An 18,260-nucleotide genomic window follows, 5' to 3' on the forward strand; every position below is an offset into this window, starting at 1 on the left:
AGACCAGCAACACCGGAGGGTCACCAGATCCCGAGCCCTGAATACAATACTGCTTACTACTGAGTGGACATGCATAGTAGGATGGTGCTATGATGTTTCATTTCCACCCACGTGTTCCCAGAAGGAAAACCTATTTAACTTAGTGGATTTACTGGTGAGGAAGCATGCTGAGGACATTTCCAGTTCAGGACATTTTGACCTACTGAGGCTTACCACATGTTGCCTTCTCATAGTTCATGCCACGTTAATGTGAATGTATATCAGTGCTAGAACATAGTTTAAATACAAGATGTGTCTCTACACAATCGTGTGCACCCACAAACGTGTGTGTGGGGGGGTAAGGGTTCTGTATTTGCAAGAGTGCCGGCAGAAAATATGGAGGTCATCATGACATGTATATGGGGTGTTCACAGGTGTTTCTATTGGCAAGTGAGAACTTACCTGTGTGCCAAAGGTATTTACACACAATCTCTGTGTTAAGCATGCATAGCCTGCACATCTGCACTGCACACAAAACCCCATAAGAAACAGTTCAAACCCAGCTTGGGGGGAGGATGCACAAACTCCAGCAAAATATAAAAAGAGATGTTGCTGAAATTGCCCCAGATTTGGAAGTCCCTCGGTTGTGTTTTTGCGATGTCTTTGATTGTTTTAAAATAAAAGGAGTCTGGTATAGACGAAGACATCATAATCATCATCATTAACATTTGGATACAGTGGTACCTCTGGTTAAGAACTTAATTCCTTCTGGAGGTCCATTCTTAACCTGAAACTGTTCTTAACCTGAAGCACCACTTTAGCTAATGGGGCCTCCCGCTGACACCACGCTGCTGGTGCGCGTTTTCTGTTCTCATCCTGAAGCAAAGTTCTTAACCCGAGGTACTATTTCTGGGTTAGTGGAGTCTGTAACCTGAAGCATCTGTAACCCGAGGTTCCACTGTACTGTACTGCCCTTTATCTGAAGATGCCAGGGCGGTTCACAACATAGAAATACAAAATGAGAATACACAATACATAATGAAACAAAAACAAACCAATAACCCTCTCCAATACATTTTAAAAGCCAGAGAATGCTAATCAACCAAAGGCCTGGCTGAAGAGGAACTATTTCGCTTGGCGTCTAAAGGTATCTAATGAAGGCGCCAGGCAAACCTCTGTGGAGAGAGCATTTCACAGACAGGGAGCCACTGCAGAAAAGGCCCCATTCTCACGTTGCCACCCTCCAGACCTCTCATGGGGGGGGGGACACATGAAGATGGGCCTCAGATGATGAACACAGAGTTGGTTCATATGGGGATGGCTGTCCTTGAGGCATTGCAGTCCTGAGCCACTTAAGGCTTTATAGATCAAAATCAGCACTTTGAATTGGGCCCAGAAACTCTTTGGCAGCCAGTGCAGTCACACCAGGATCGGTGTAATATTCTCAAACCATCTTGCCCTGGTGAGCAACCTGACTGCCAAATTTTGCACTAGCTGAAGTTTCTGAACCATCTTCAGACACAGCCCCATGCATGATGTGTTGAAGTACAGTAATCTAACCTAGTTACTGGAGCATAGATGGCAGTCTATCCCCGTCCAGATAGGGATGCGACAGGGCCATCAACTGAAATAGATGGAAGGCACTCGGTGCCACAGCCTCAAAAGCAACAACAAAGGATCCAGAATTACCCCCAAGCTACCTCCCTTCTCTTTCAGAGGAGGCATTATTATATTTCCGTATGGGAATTTTTCTCCCTTTGGATGTTGTGTGCAGCAGTGGTACTGCCTTAGTGAAAAGCACACATACCTCACTATACAGGGACCCCATTTCCCTCCTGTATATAAAAGCCTTGAAAATGGGTTGAGCTGTGCCTCTAATGGGATTACAGCACCCCCTGGTGCCCATGGGAGAAAATGTCCCATTGCAGCGCATTCTAGTAATCCAAGTTTCACCAGTCACGTTGTTTTAAGCAAATCTGTACTATCTCTGTATCATCTTAAATAAAATACCTGACACTGGAGGGCCATGAACTCTATCCCCAGCTCTTTGTGAATCCAACTCTTTCACTGTGAACCATGATTTGGGTAAACTAGTTATCCACTCAGAATGCACCGGTTAAATCTCCAGAGTCAGACTCTCGTCAAGCCATTATGGATTATGTAAGCCAAGCGGCCCAAAGACAGAGAAACAGCAGCCACGGAATTAACACAGCAAACAGATGAGAGAGTTCCTGTTCATGTCCATACAGAATCCTTTACTACAGCTTGCTAACTTGTGGCCTGAGTTGTAGGTGGACTACAAGTCTGATCACTCCAGATCTTGGCCAAGCTGGCGAGTGTTATCCTAAGAGCCACAATTCTTTAGCTCTGCACCTCCTGGCCATATGACGCTCTCTATGCCCATCCTGTCTCCCCCCCCTTCTCAGTCGCTTTTCCCCTTTCCTGCATTTTGTCCATGACAGAGACCCTACTGTCTGCTTCTCCTCTCTGTGACATTGCTGCAGCTCAGCCAATCAGTGTGAAGATGCTTCATAATCACCACCAACTACTCTCTGGGTGCAGCATAAATATAAATAACCTATTTTGGAAGTTGTCATTGTCTGGAAGCAACATGGAAACCAGGAAAAGTGAGGAAACACTAATGGCAATTCTTTAGTGACTGTTAAGATTCCAGGTCAAAAAGAACAGAAATGAGGGAAGATAGCTATACTTCGTCAAGGTGCAGCTTGATATTCACAATCACCCTCCAACTTGTAAAGATGGGTGTTACATGTGTTGTGTTTATTACATCAATACTTTTTGTTGTAAGTTTGTCTTGCGCCCTGGAATTGCAGTTATGTGAAAATTATGGAACACATTCCACCCTCTTGAAAGGAAAGCCTTACAGAAATCCAGTTCTAAGATTTGCATATGGGTTTTAAGTGTGATTTTGTAGTGCTGGCAGCCACGTTGGGTGGCGGGTGGGGAGTGCAGAGTCAAAAAGTGGGTTCAAAGTGAAGCAAGTAAATGACCCCTTGTGCCTTTAATATATAAAGTAGATACAGCTTCAGTAAGGCTTGAACACTGGTGCTTGCATGGTTGTCTGGGGTGAACAAGAACTGTTTGCAGGTAACTAGGAATGGAAACTATTATAAATTAGAAAGGAGTTTGTTCTGCCCCCACACCTTCCCTTTATATGTCAATATGTCCCTTTAACTGTTATTAGTATTTTTTGTATATTATTATTGTAGTTTTCTTCTTTCTTTCCTCTTTAATTATTATTATTATTATTATTATTATTATTATTATTATTATTAATCTTTAATCTAAATTTATTTAATCTTTTTCTCCCTTGTTCAATTAAAAACAGATCAATACAACTCTGATGAGGGTGAGGCAATATATTTTCAGGCTAGCATCTTTTGTTACTTATTTTGCATCTTGGCTGTAAGTAGCATGAAACACTTGTTAGAGAAAATGAGAAATCAACCGATCAGGCCTGCTTTAGAACCCACCCAGAGTCTGAAATCAGATTCCAGCACTATCCCATGGCTCAAATGAAGTTTCAGTCTGGCAGATTTGGCAGCCCTTGGCCACAAGTGGTACAACACAGCACTTCATGTTTAGGTGAGGCAAAGTTTATTTCACCAAAGGCTGATACAGTTAGGGGTGAAGGTGCAGCTGCAGAGGTTGGAGGGCTGGAATGGGATAAAGGAGAGGTGCTGCAGCAGCTTCAGGAAGGCAGCCACGTATCACACCAATAGAGGATCAGCAACTTCATCCGTCCCTCAGCGGATCTGTGGGAAGGAAGAAGAGGATGGGAGTTGTTCCAGTACCATTGCTGTAGAAGTTTTGCCAGGAAGCACCGCTTGTAAAAACCACATGAACTGGGGCACCACTCCATAGCTAGGTCAGGTAGCACAGTGGCATCTCTTTGCGCTTAGGGTGACTACAGAACAGCAGTGCCTCGTTCATTTACAACGGAATAATGCTAATGACCTAACAGACCACAGTGATAAACCACGAGTGAGGAAATTTGATGATGCAAAGGACAAGGCCATGGCCTTGTGGGTTAAGAATCATCGTTTCTGTTAGCTGCTGGGAAAGCAACATGGCAGGAAACAGATTGTGTACGAGTCATCAATTGGATGAATCTGCAAGAGGAGGAGCTTGGATTTTAAGAATCTTTGACGCAAATATCACAGCCACACACAAAAAAAGAGGGTGTTAAAGAGCACCAATCAGCTCTCAGTCTCCTCTATTCTTTGGGTACAGGCAAATTAATGATGTTTATCATCCCTTCTTGATGTTATCTTAGTACTTGCCATGCTATATTCTCCTTTAAAATTATTTGCTTGTTTGTTAATTAAATTTACATACTGCTCTTCATCCGACAATCTCAGGGCAGTTCACACAATGGGGCGATCAAACCTGATCGCTTTGCAGATGTGCTAAATAACTGCAGCACAGGATTCTCAAGATTCTGGAATGAAGGAGTGAGCAATTCAAATGGAGGACACTAGGCCAAGCTACACATTACACACAACATTGCAGCTAGTGAACCTGTGGGACCTTCAGATGTTGGTGGACTCCCAGTTCCCATTATCCCTGACTATTTACTATGCTGACTGAGGCTTATGGGAGTTGGGGTTTCAACAACAACTTCTTAAGGTCCACAGGTTCCCATCTCTGCTCTAAAGGCACTGAAACATTCTCCCTTCTTGCTTCTTCAAAACTTGAGGTGACTTACGATTATTAAAACACAATAAACAGCCCAGTCCCAACAAAAACCACTTCACAGCTATAAAAGACTGCTGCCAAAATGCCTCAAGGAATGGTGAGTTTAAAACGTCTACAACCATGAAGCAATTGCTTGGAAACTACGACTAATCGAGAATGTGGCAGCTAAACTGGTGACTGGGAGTGACTGCTGTGACCATAGAAGACTGGTCCTAAAGGATCTACACTGACTTCCAGTACATTTCCAAGCACAATTCAAGGTGTTGGTGCTGACCTTTAAAGCCCTAAACAGCTTCAGCCCAATATATCTGAAGGAGCGCCTCCACCTCCATTGTCCAGCCTGGACACTGACGTCCACCTCTGTGGGCTTTCTGGTAGTTCCCTCACTGCGAGAAGTGGGGTTACAGAGAACCAGGCAGAGAGCCTTCTCGGCAGTGGAACACCCTCCCAAAAGATGTCAAACAGGTGACTTTTTAGAGCCTTTCAGAGTGGCTGGGGCAACCCAGTCAATTAGGCATAACAGAAATAATACAAGTTGTTGTTATTTTGGTTGTCACCATCATCATCAAGCAAAACCTCACAGGTTCAGTTAGACAGAGAAGATGAAGCAGAAGATAGAGAGCACCATCAAGAATTCCTTGGCAAGAGAGGTTCCAGCAAGGGAGAACTTGTGAAGGCAGACTGTTGAGTACTGTGGTTGTTAAGGGAATGGGGTCATGAGCTGGAACATTCCCAGTTCAATATCACCTCAGCTATTTAAACTTGCTGCAAAGGTCTATGCAAACCATTATTTCTCAATGATCCATTAGTAACATAGGGATACTGATCGATCTTGGCCTACCTTACAGGGCAAGACATCACAGACATAGCATTTAGAGTACTCTGAAAAAAGCCCAATATAATTTCACAGGGATATACTCATACTGCCGTAAATTAGCAAGTCATTTGACGCTCCCAGTATTTGAGACGCCTCTCCCCTGCTGAATGCTCCCTCCTTCAGAGCTCCCCCATCCTTACCACACCCCTTCCCCCAGCTCCCCCCACTCCCTACCGTATACTTGTCCCACTTCTTCTCGGGGTCGTAGGGCTCCCACCGGCTTGCAGGGAAAATATGCTTGTTCTTTTCATACCAGCTGCGAAGCACCACTTTGCCGGCGTGGGACTGGAGATGGCGGACAAGAGGGGAATTGGGGTGGGGGAAACTATGGTCAGAAAACAAGCTCAGAATGGGGGTGGAAGCTCAGAATGGGGGTGGAAGCTTTATCTGAAGACAAGGATTGTTTGAGCACGTCCCCTCCTTCCCCAATGCAGACAGCAGAGTCGGTGGGAAGGGGTTCTTTGCATCAGCCGTTCCCCAATCAAGTGTTGTCCATGTATTCTGGAGTGAAATGTACTGTATGCGGGGCTTCCTTTGCATTTGATCCAGAAGCAGCAGATGGTGTCTAATGCTGCAGTAGGATTGCCCTTAGCTTTGGACCAGTTTACCTAAGAGATAGCCTGTCCTCCCATGAGCCCACCCGACTATGTCAATCATCAGAATTGGTACTACTATAAAGGTAAAGGGTCCAGTTGTGGCCGACTCTGGGGTTGCGGCGCTCATCTCGTTTTATTGGCCGAGGGAGCTGGAGTACAGCTTCCGGGTCATGTGGCCAGCATGACTAAGCCACTTCTGGCGAACCAGAGCAGCACACGGAAACGCCTTCTACCTTCCCGCTGGAGCGGTACATATTTATGTACTTGCACTTCGATGTGCTTTCGAACTGCTAGGTTGTCAGGAGCAGGGACCGAGCAATGGGAGCTCACCCTGTCGCAGGGATTTGAACCGCCAACCTTCTGATCGGCAAGTCCTAGGCTCTGTGGTTTAACCCACAGTGCCACCCGCGTCCCTGGCACTACTATAGGTGCCACCTAATACAGAACTTAATACAGAGCTGGGCCAGGTTCCCTCCTCCTCCTCCTCACCTCATCTTTTTCCACTGTTGCGTCACTTAGAAGCCGAACATCATCGTGTACATCAAAATTGAAGAGCGGTCCTGGATTGGGGAGCACGCCATGGGAGAGAGAAAAGGCTCATCCTGGAGCTTATCACACCTACCCCCACAGCCCAAACCCCTCTCTTGAACCTTCAACCTCAGCCAAGTACTTTATAACCCACAGGAAAGTCTACATCCCCTTTTCAGCCTCTCCCTTTCTACCAATGCTTCAGTCGCTACTCCTTTGATTGTCGCCATGTCACAGGGGACAGTCTCACTGCAATTTACCCATTGCTTCTATGTTTATGCCCCTTTACCTTTTCTCTTAGCCCAAGCAACCTTCTCTCTGCCAACATGCAACTGCAGCCCAGTCTGACTCTGACCACCACCACATCTGTGCCACAGTAACTAGAACAGAACCCGCCCCCCGCATTACTTCCCCAAGTAGACTCAGAATGGACGAAGGCTGGCAATGGAGGGAGGGCAAAAACACTCACCGCTTTTCCCCCGAGCCTTGGTGACGATGAAGTCATAGAAGCTGTGGTGCTAGACAGGCAGGAAGAAATGGGTTCAGGAAGGGATGTCTCAAAAATATTCCCAGCCCACACAGAGGAACGCAGCCAATGGACTTACTTTATTTGTGGCAGATGGGAACTGGGACGGAAACAAAGGGCAGTGTCCCCCACAAAAAGAAAGTGTTAACTGGGGTTTGTTTTAGTGTTTGAAGAAGAATGGGGTGCCACCCCACTCAGACAGACCTAGAGCTATTCCACTTCTTTCCAGGGGGGACTTAATTGAATCTGGCTTAACCATCCCGCTTCACATGCTGATTGAGTCAAAGGAAGATCCCATGGGACTACTGGGGGAGATGGAAGTTGGGGTCTCTTTATATATTTCTCAAAGCAGGAAGTGGACTTCCCTAAAAGCAAGCACTGGCAGTCCCTATGTACAACAAGTCAAGTGTTTTCTCCTAGTTTTGTTTGAACTTTTGTTGGGGACTGGAGGGAGGGAGAATCCTGCTTCACACACCCCTCTAATGCTCTGGAAAGTCTAAGTAAGGAAGTTCAGATCTTCTGGCTTTTAGATCACTAGGACAAGGATGAATTAGGTACAATTTGGATGCCTTCGCCCCATGCATAAAGGGGGCAGGGTGCTGAAAAGCAGAACAGGCTGGCCCAGGGCCATCCACTCACATGTGGGATGATCAGATCCTCCTTGATGTACATAAGTTGCTCCACACCAGCTGACCTGCAAGGGAAGGGAAGGGGAGATATACTCAAAGTCTAAACCCAACATTTTCCCCTGCCCAAGAAGCCTCATACCCTCAGCAGCCAGTAACTCTGACTGAAACATGCTCCAGATAAGCACCTACTTCTCTCCTGCCCTCTGCTTGCTCTGTGTTTGTGTATGTGTGTATGCTGGCTGCATTACAAAGTCTGTGCTGTCAGCTCCTACTGTGACTTTGCATATTAATGGATTATCATCATTTTACAGATGAAGATCTAAGGCCAAGTAGTAGAGACTCTTAACTCAAATCTACCATGGCCAGATCTTACACTCTCTACTAGACCACGATGACTTGGACTCTGTGATCTCTCTCTAACGCTTTGGCCGTACCATTCCCACCACCCTGGGCGAGCTACCTCAACTCTGCCAAGTCCTTTACCGGAGTTCACTGAAGTCCTTACGCAAGATCTCCAGGGCCTTTTGCAGGAACTGCTGGATGGTGTTGCCCTTCTTCATCTGCACTGCGGGGAAATGAAAGTCAGTCTGGAATGGATCTCCCTCATTTACATGCCCCAGCCCAAAAATATAACCTGCAGAATCCTCAAAGGATACACACACGGCTAGTATGTGTGTGTGTGGGGGGGGTATTTACATCCTATTATTCCTTCAAGGAGCTCAAGCCAGCACATGTGGTTCTCTATGCTTTTATCCTCTCCACAATCCGGTACAGCTAGGCTGAGAGAGGGACTGGTTCAAAGTCACTCAGCAAGTAAGCTTCATGGCTGAGTGGGGATTTTAACCAAATACATACACTGAGGCTCTAAACACTACAGCACACTGGTGCACACCCTCTCTCACACTCAGTCACTCCACTGTGTGTGTGTGTGTGTGTGTGTGTGTGTGAATATGAATGAGAGGGGATTATTTTACCTATAAGATAAGGCTTCAGGCCTTAATTGGTAGATTAGTAAACTAAAGCTGTGGATATTTTGGTGCAAGTAGCTTTTAATTCATGGGGTAGAGAGCTAAGAACAACATTATCAGTCCATAGGTGGTCCTCCACTGTGGATCCGTGCTCTGCAGTGGTGAGGATCCTCCAGCCTGTGTGCCAGCCTTTGCCTGCCAGGGGGTCCAGTTTCCCCAAAGCATGCTCACCCGCCCATCAGCTGACATCACTGTTGACAGCAGCTGATGGGCAGGAGGACACGGTTTAATCCTGTATTGGTTGTGTGTCCTGTTCCCATTTGGGATGTTAGCTGACAGGCAGGTGCCCCCAGCCCTAGTCAGATTTGTCATGAGGGCAAAAAGGTTCCCCACTGCTGGTGCACTGAATGGAAAAAGCCAACCATCCGGGCTCTTACCACCCCACACGCTAAACCACCAACTCCTTTTCCAAAGCTAAGAACTGAGCCGAATGTCACATGGAGCAAAGCTCACCTTGACAGTCCGGCGGTGCCCAGAGCCATCCCAGTAGCTGAAGGTGATTTCTATTTCTTCACCTGGTGGGAGAGGAAAATCACAGAGGAGTCAAGAGAAGGGCAGAATAAAAACCTCTCTCATCAGAAGAAATATGAAAACCTCTAGCATCTTCCTGTAAACAATACCCCTCCCCTGCTATGACCACATGACAGGCTCTGATAACCAGTGGTCAAGGCCAGGCCACCAACACCACATTCTGTCACTCACTCTTTATTTTCTCTTGTTTGGCTTCCCATTCCTGGCGAAGTTCTTCTCGCAGGCGATTTTCTTCCTCCTGGAAACCGGAGGAGGGGAGGGCAAAAGCTGTCAAGGTGATGCCTTGGTGGGGCTGGGGAAACCCAGCACCGTCCCGATGTTTTTGGACTCCAACTCCCATCAGCCACCAGCCAACATGGCCGGTGGATCAGGGATGATGGGAGCTGGAATCAGTCCAGTAACTTCAGGAGAGGCCACAGGATCCTTGCTCCTGCCTTAGTGCAGAAAGGAACAACCCACAGAGGGAAAGATGGGAGCAAAGTGCCTTGCAAGATACAGCTGGCAAGGGGCATTGGGGACCCCTCCAGGGCACTTGAGGATAGAGGTGGGTGGGCGCCACAGAAGGCAGATAAGCAGCGTACCTCACGGTCACGGTCAGGCAGGAAGCTGGTGTCCACATCTGGGTTCTTCCCCAGCTTCTTCTTCTTGGGGGCCAGCTCTGAGGGAGGTGGTGCAATCAGACAAGAGTGAGGAGCTACCCTTGAAACTTCACAGCCATCCCTTGACGGCCCCACCTTGCTTCCAGCATCACCACTCTCCAGGCCCACCTGGGCTTCCCTCTCCACCTGGGAGCACCCAGCCTTCCAGTCCTCACCTTCCCGCTCCAGCTCTGCCTCTTCCTCTTCTTCCTCGATGCCATCATCTTCCTCCTCCTCATCCAGGGTGAAGGACAAGCTTGAGATCTTGCGCTTCTGCTCCTGCTTGCGTTCCCGCTCCCGCATGCGCTCCAGCTTCCTATGAGGAACAAGCCAACATCAGCTTCACAGGGCATGTCCCCTCACGGGGAGGGGGAAACAAAGCATTCCAAAGATGGTGGAGGAAAGCAGAGAGTTGGCAAACAGCAAGTGACCTGAAGAGGAAAGAGGGGTTGATGTTAGAGTATCCCCAGATTGGTCATACTTCTCAGATTAGGGAGATGGGCAGGAAGGGAACTTAAGAGTCACAAAGCTGCTACACTAGAGGGAAGTGAATAACAACATGTCCTTATTTATTTAGGATTATTTATAATCTGCCTTTCTTTCATCTTGGAACTTAAAGCAACTTTCATGGGGTTGTCAGGCAGTCTCCCATCCAGATCAGACCGACCCAGTGAGTGGCTACATCATAAGCCTTCAGGCAATACCTGTGCTTAACAATGCTCAAAGTGTTTCACAAGCATTACTGCAGTAATCTTCACAACAACCTTGTAAGTTTGGCCAGTATTATGCTGCCAGTACTGCAGGAGGAGGCACTAAAGCTGAGAGAAAATAGTGGCTTGCTCAAGGCCCTGCTGGATCAGATCAAGCACCCACATAGCCCAGCACCCTTGCTTCCAACCGTAGCCAGTGGTTGCCTTGGGACGCTCACAAGAAAGGCATGAAGGCAATATTCTTCCTGGTTAAGCTCCAGGTTTTTTTCTTAGTTTTGTGCAGATATAATGCCTCTGGACATAGAAGTTCCATTCGGTTAGTTGACAGGCTAATTAACAGACAACAGATTTATCCCTTTTTTAAACTCACAGAGGCTTAGTGGATTTCAAAATTAGGCAATGCATGAAGAAGCACCTTGTTCTGCCTCACCTGAACATGACTGACTGCATGTCTTAAGTGTTCTATAGTTTAAAATGGGATGCTCTCACTGCACAGCCTACATCTGAATAGCCACCCACCAGGGATGCTGAAGGTACATTGTGCCAAGGGCTAGGACCAGATGACCTCCATGGCCCATCCAACTCTACGGTCTTAACCATTATGGTACTCCAGATCTTATACACCACCCTATAGTACAGGGGGAACATTCATGAAGGAGAGGAAAAAATTTCCTCATCCCAGTCTACTCAGAACACCCACAACTCACAGCTGCAGCTCTTTGGACTGCTCCTTCTTTGCCAGCTGCTTCTCCCGTTCCTTTACGAGAGCCTCTTGCTTGGCCTTCATGTCGTTGAGGGTCACCAGACCTGTCAGAAGAAAATGTGCTGGGAATCAGGCCTCCCATGTGATGAATACCCAGCTCTGTGCAGGGAAGTAGAGTCTATTCATCCATTCAAGTCAAAGAATGGAGACTAGGACGCCTGCAGCTTCATTCCCCAGCAGTGGGCTCCCTTCCCACACTCACCAACAGTGCTGGATTTCAGCTCAGCTTCCACTGCATCATAGTGAGCTGAGAATTTCTTGTCAATGTTTGACTTCATGATGTTCTCCTGCCATGGGAAAGAGGAGATCAAGTTTGCTGCTGCAAGAAGCTAGAGACTCAGCGATATCCCAGTTACTGCTTCCAGCCCACCTTCTTAGACTAAATCTACAAAGATGTACAACTACCCCAAGAGGAGGAGGAACACAGATTAGGGGACATCAACCCATGTGCTGTTTGGGGTCAGGGCAGCCATAGGAAAACCTCACATGCCCTTAGTGTTCTCATCTCATCCTGCCCTTGGTTAAGATAAGCACTCACACTCTGTATCCCAACTATTTTAGATTCATAGCCTACCTTAACCCAAAGACTTGGGACAGATTATGTACATTTTCTACTGATTTTGATTGAAAGAAGTAAAGAAAAAGAGGAAAATCCTTTTCACCAAGGAAAGAAGTCGAGTTGGGCATGGAAAGGTCCTCAACCAGAATGCTTCGCTTCACAGGCAGTGCTGCCAGGAGGAATTCCGTGTCTTCAAGGCTGAGAAGTCGGGCTCCACAAGAAAGGGCCAACACCCCAAACCGTATTTGTTTTATCAACATTGCCATTGCCTTGTCAATCCAATAAGTGATCTACAGCACACCCCTCTCTGGTATCCTCCAGATGTCTTGGACTCCAGCTCCCACCTCTCCCAGCCAGAATGGCCAACAGTCAAGAGTGATGGCAACTGTAATTCAAAACATCTGAAAAGTACCACGCTGGGAAGGCTGATCTAAATGGTTGGGAGATGTGAGCCCAGAGAAGAGAATCTAAGGATCTGTAAACATTTTTGGAAGGAACAAGTGCCCTGCAGAAGCACAGGAAGGTCCAAGGCAAGAAGAGAGCTCATTTGAGACTTTCAAGCACACAGCATTTTTGTATACTAAGAGGGAACCCAGGGGGAGCAAGCAAGATGAGCTAAACGTTGTCAGAAGCAGTGGTACTGTTGGCAAGACTTGTGGGGAAAGCTCTCAAGACTGAAGTGTCATTATTATTCAGGGGGTATAGCTTGTTATAAAAACACAGGGAAAGGAGGAAAGTAGTCTATAAACCCAATGCATTGCAGAAAAAGTATACGGTCACCCAGGTCCAAGATGAAGGGAATGGCAATACCTGTGAATGTATCTGGATGAAGGAAAAAAGATAACATTGTGAATGTCTGCTTAGAGACCTGCAAAATCCACCAGAGCCGTTGAATGAGGAATTCTCTAATAAAGAATTAGATTGTTCTCTGGCACTAAATACACACTGCACAATCTAAGCTCTCCTGCTTCTAGGGAAACACCTTTCTGTTTGGTGAGCTTAACACTACAGAAAAAAGCAGTTTTGCAGCCCAGGCACTTCATATAAAACTTTAAATCTCCTAATAAAGCAGAAGGAAGTTGTGTCTGCTCCCTCACTGGTCCTGTCATCCACCCCCCCCCTCAGGTACGTCACACTTGGGATTCTTGCTTGTGACAGCAGGTAGAGGGAGGGAGATGCCAAGACTGGAGGAGTCAGAAGCAGCTATGTTATGCCCTACTGCTCGGAGGATAGGGAGATTTCAAAGGCATGTGCTTAGTGTTCAAGTTGCAAAGCAGCAAACCAATATTCAAGATCAGGTGTTTGGCTCTCCAAATGCTGCTGAACTACAAATACCAACATCCTTCGCCATTTGCCATACTGATGGGAATTGCAGTCCACTGACATCTGGAGGCCCCAGTGCTTCCCACGCCTGTTCAATATAATAAGGAACTAACTCAGAACTGGAAATATTTCATGTTTTGAGGCACATTTCTGAGCACTTATATCAAAATGTTTATTCGGCTTTACGCCCATCATGAAACACAACACAACAAAACAAATCAAATAAAACAGCGGACTCGTACAAACCACAAGTAGTATAACACAGTTCACAACTCACAAGGACAGATATTAGCCGTTCATAAAAAAAAAAGTTTAAGATTAAGATTAAAAATTTTAGGCACTACACTAAAATCAATATCTGATGTCATTATAGAAAATTCTTATAACTATCAATAATCAGCTAACATTCCATTCCGTCTCTTGTACGAGAGGACGGCTGTTAGGAATTTAGCAACCTGTAGGGTAATATAAGGATCCACATCTTGAAGAACCCAGGCAAGCTGTAGGTCTACTGGTTTGTCAGCCATAGGCTGGATTATGGAGTTTAGTATACTAGCACGGGCTGAACTGTACAAAGGGCAGATAAACATAACATGATGTAGAGATTCAGATGTTTTCATTTCACAAGCACACATTGAAGGGACTTGGCCCTTAGTGAATCTATGTCTCAGCACGTTTGTTGGAAAGACATTGAACCTAGCTCTAATGAAGGCATATCGGTGAGACGCGGCCATAAGCGAAGTTAAGTAGGACGGAGCGCGGTAGATAGGGGTTATGCCGAAATTTAACGGCGAGCAGGCTCCACCACCAGCTACGAAATTTTGGTATAGCTCCACATCATCCAGCCTTTGATTTATACACCTTTTTGCCACATTTAGATCCAGTTTGAGCAATTCAGTGGGCGAGATCTCATAGGACAGCAATTTGGCTTGGATTTTTCCTGACCACAAATTTGTGAAGTCATCTCGCCACATGCATTGAATGAGATAGTGGTTCGGGAGTTTATGCCATAGGGATATCCAATAAATCAAAACTCTCCTCCATATAACTAGCTCCACTGAGGGGATCTTCATTTCTAAGTCTGAGCACCTATAATTTTTCTAAATTTGCTGCAATTACCATATTTGTTGGAGACAGAACCTATTTAACTATGCAAGAGACCTTACATGCATTTGAGATAATTATTTTTCTCTTTCAGCAGGTTAATAGAATGGTCAGAATCTCAATTCATTTAAATCTTAGTTCACTTTGACAGAGCAGTACTAACAGACAATGTGATGGTGATGATGCTAATATGAAAGATGTGATTAGTCAAATAAAAGGAAAGAGAAAGGATAACAAAGTCCAGGTTTTAAAAGAGGTGGGGTGGAGGCAATGAACTTCACTATACTCAGACAGTTAGAAAAGTATTTTGGAAAGATATGTTATGTGACAGACAAGTTGAGGAAGATGGGCAATTTATGACAGTAATGAAAGAAGAAAACTGCAAACCATAGTCATGCAGAAAACGAATATTCGCAAAAAGGGATACAACCACACAGGATTTTTTTAATCTGGTAGCCAAAACTTACAAGAGGTGGGATGGACAAGTGATTGAAAAGGAGACGAGAATATACAGAATACATCAAGCCAGAAGAATAAAAACCTCTAAGAGAAATCTGGTGATAGAGAGATGAGGAACCTGTGACCCTCCAGTTGCTTTTGGACTACGACTCCTGTCATCCCTGATCATTGGCTATCCTAGTTAGGCTGATGGGAGCTGAAGGTCAACATTTGGAAGAACAGAGGTTCTCCATCCCTATGGTAAAACAACAAGTTGTGAAATCTTCCTAGAGAGGTTTGCAAGGAAAAACATTTAAGGTTGCTTAGGGCAGAGACTGAACTAACCCATTGTACACCTTCAACTCTATAATGGAAGAAAGTAGTGAGGTTAAAGAAAAAACAAAAAACCATGCCAAGGGCCAAGTGAAATGTAGTGGGGGGGGGGAGGAATCATGAGGAAACTATCCACAACTATTGCCAAAAGATAGATACATTGGTTTAAAGTATTTTTACTCAGCATGCTCAGCTTCACCATGGGCTAGGGTGTTGTATTACCTGCAACCATAATTTGAATACACTGTTAACTATTTATTAGAACATCTGCTTGATTTTTAAATGCCTGAGTTTGGTTTCTTATACTGTATGAACACTACAGATTGCAGAAAAATGGCTTAAAGGTGCATTTGAAAAGCATCACATATGAAAAGCATTGCAACTTTTTAGATGACTCTCGTGGCTCTTCCAACTCTACAAAATTCTATGATCATTTTGAAAACACCTTTCTGTATTTTGCACTGGCTCTTCCTGACAACCTGGCAAGAAAGAACAGACAATTCCATGCTGCTCCTTCTTCCCCATTCCCTGCATTCAGAGTCCTCCAATGCTTCTGCACCACACCCTCATGGTAATACCTCTCTCAGCAACCAAATACCACCCCCCTCATCTTGCCCCTTAGGACCTTCTGCTTCCTTTCACCTCAGCAATCCGTTGCCTCATCTGTTCCATATGTTCCCGCTGCCTCTCCCTCTTCTTCATCAGCTGGAGTGCCCGGCCAGCCTCGCTGGCAGCTCCTTTGTATTGCGCCATGGCTGTAGATGGACCTGTGAGGCAAAAATAAAAATCCCCACATAGACATGAATGTATGAAGCAGCAGCTTTATAACAAGCAACCATTGGCCCGTCTGGCTCAGTTCTGTCTGCTCTTGACTATTTACGGTATTTATTATTTATTTGTTTCATAAGATTTATACACCGCTTGCTTATAAAACAAAAACAAAACAACAACAACCTCAAAGCGGTTTACAGGAAGACAAAACAATAAAATTAAGAAAAATTCACAACACTACTTTAAAACCTACATAAGTTGAAATAGCAAGAGATTAAAACTACTTTAGCCTGGCTCTCCTTCCTTGAAGGTTTTTAAACAGAGGTTGGTTAGCCCTCTGTCATGGATGCTTTAGCTGAGATTCCTGCATTGCAGGGGGTTGGAATAGAATCGGGGTGGCCAACTCCCAAGAGACAGCGATCTACTCACAGAGTTAAAAACTGGCAGTGATCCACCCCCTTTTTGGGGGTTCAGGTCAAAGTTGTTGAGCTTTTTTAGGGGAGCCAAAGTTGTTGAGGTTCTTTGGGGGGAGCCAGTGATCTACCACAGACGTCCAGTGATCTACCAGTAGATCACAATCTCCCTGTTGAACGTGCCTGGACTAGATGATGGTCCCTTCTAACTCTCTATGGATAGCTCAGTTGGTTAGAGCCTGGAGCTGATAATGCCACGGTTGCAGGTTCGATCCCCGTCTGGGACAGCTGCACAGGAGGCTGGACTAGATGCTACTGTCTACAATATGATTCTGCTGCAACTTTCTAACCATCTGGGCAGGGTTAGGGAATGTTTCTAAGCAGGCGCCGAAGAGAGTACAGCGAAGACGCCTGCTTGATCAATAATAATAATAATAATAATAATTTATTTATACCCTGCCCTCCCCAACTAAGACTGGGCTCAGGGCGGCTAACAACCAATAATAAAAACAAATTGATTAAAATACAATTTAAAAGATTAAGATACAACATTAAACATTAAGATGCAGCCTCTTCATAGGAGGAGAAAGGAAAAAGAAAGAGGGGGAGGGAACCAAACTGATTCTAAGCCAAAGGCCAGATGGAACAACTCTGTCTTACAGGCCCTGTGGAAAGAAATCAGATCCCGCAGGGCCCTGGTCTCATGAAACAGAGCATTCCACCAGGTCGGAGCCGGTGTTGAGAAGGCCCTGGCTCTGGCTGAGGCTAATCTAACTTCCTTAGGACCCGGGACCACTAGGGTGTTGCTATTTATGGACATTAAGGTCCTCCGTGGGGAATACTGGGAGAGGTGGTACGAGGGTCCTAGGCTGTGAAGAGCTTTAAAGGTCAAAACCAGCACCTTAAATCTGACCCTGTACTCCACCGGGAGTCAGTGCAGCTGGAAAAGCACTGGGTGAATATGCTCCCATGGCAGAGACCCCGTGAGGAGCCTCGCTGCAGCATTCTGCACCCGCTGGAGTTTCTGGGACAGCTTCAAGGGCAGCCCCGCGTAGAGCGAATTACAGTAGTCAAGCCTGGAGATGACAGTCGCATGGATCACTGTGGCCAGGGCAGGGCGGGAAAGGTAAGGGACCAACTGCTTGATGCGGCGAAGGTGGAAAAATGTCGCCTTGGCTATTGCTGTAACTTGCGCCTCCGTGGAAAGGGAGGCGTCAAGGATTACACCCAAACTCTTAACGGAAGGCAATGGCACTAATTGGGCCCCCGCAAGAGAAGGGAGTTGGTCCCTCATCCCCATGCCATCCCGACCCAGCCAGAGGACCTCTGTCTTCGAAGGATTTAGTTTCAATCGGCAGCGAGTTCCAAAGTGCGGGCCCTGCCCGCAATAACCGGCCGGGATGTTGCGCCCTAAAGAGATTTCCCGGCCTCATTAGCCAGAATCCTTCCAAGCGGGCTTGTGTCGGGGCTTGTGGGGCTGGCTGACCCCCAGCTCGGCCCCTCAAAGGCTGCTGCCCGGAGAGCAGGAGCAGACGAGGGGGAAGAACCTGGGCGGCTGAGGGCCTCGGACCCGGCCGGGGAAACAGGGGCGCGCAAATGGACGGGCCCGGGGTGAGGAAGCTCTGCGGCCTTGCCTGGTCAGGAGAAGGAACACCCGCTGATTTCGCCTCTCCTTTCTCCAGCCGCAGATCCCACCAGCTGCCTTACCTACGTCGCTCGCGAGCGGAACTTCCGGCAGGGGGGAAAAACCGGAGCCGCCCGCTATTGGCTAAGTTCCGCTCTGGCCCGCGGCATC

General features: G+C 46.4%; 1 protein-coding gene across 1 annotated transcript; it reads right to left on the minus strand.

Moving 5' to 3' along the window:
* Positions 1 to 3,580: 3,580 nt before the first annotated feature.
* Positions 3,581 to 18,213, minus strand: FAM50A (family with sequence similarity 50 member A). Its single transcript, XM_053371987.1, has 14 exons — positions 18,100 to 18,213; positions 15,924 to 16,048; positions 11,727 to 11,811; positions 11,469 to 11,568; positions 10,228 to 10,367; positions 9,995 to 10,071; positions 9,585 to 9,651; positions 9,336 to 9,397; positions 8,338 to 8,414; positions 7,865 to 7,919; positions 7,169 to 7,217; positions 6,661 to 6,731; positions 5,750 to 5,860; positions 3,581 to 3,755 (listed from the first exon to the last, which is right to left on the minus strand). The coding sequence occupies exons 2-14, from the start codon at positions 16,032 to 16,034 to the stop codon at positions 3,747 to 3,749; spliced, it is 1,014 nt and encodes a 337-aa protein (XP_053227962.1). The 5' UTR covers positions 16,035 to 16,048; positions 18,100 to 18,213; the 3' UTR covers positions 3,581 to 3,746.
* Positions 18,214 to 18,260: the final 47 nt, after the last annotated feature.

The sequence above is a fragment of the Podarcis raffonei genome, chromosome 17 (assembly GCF_027172205.1).
Source record: "Podarcis raffonei isolate rPodRaf1 chromosome 17, rPodRaf1.pri, whole genome shotgun sequence".
NCBI classification, from domain to species: domain Eukaryota; kingdom Metazoa; phylum Chordata; class Lepidosauria; order Squamata; family Lacertidae; genus Podarcis; species Podarcis raffonei.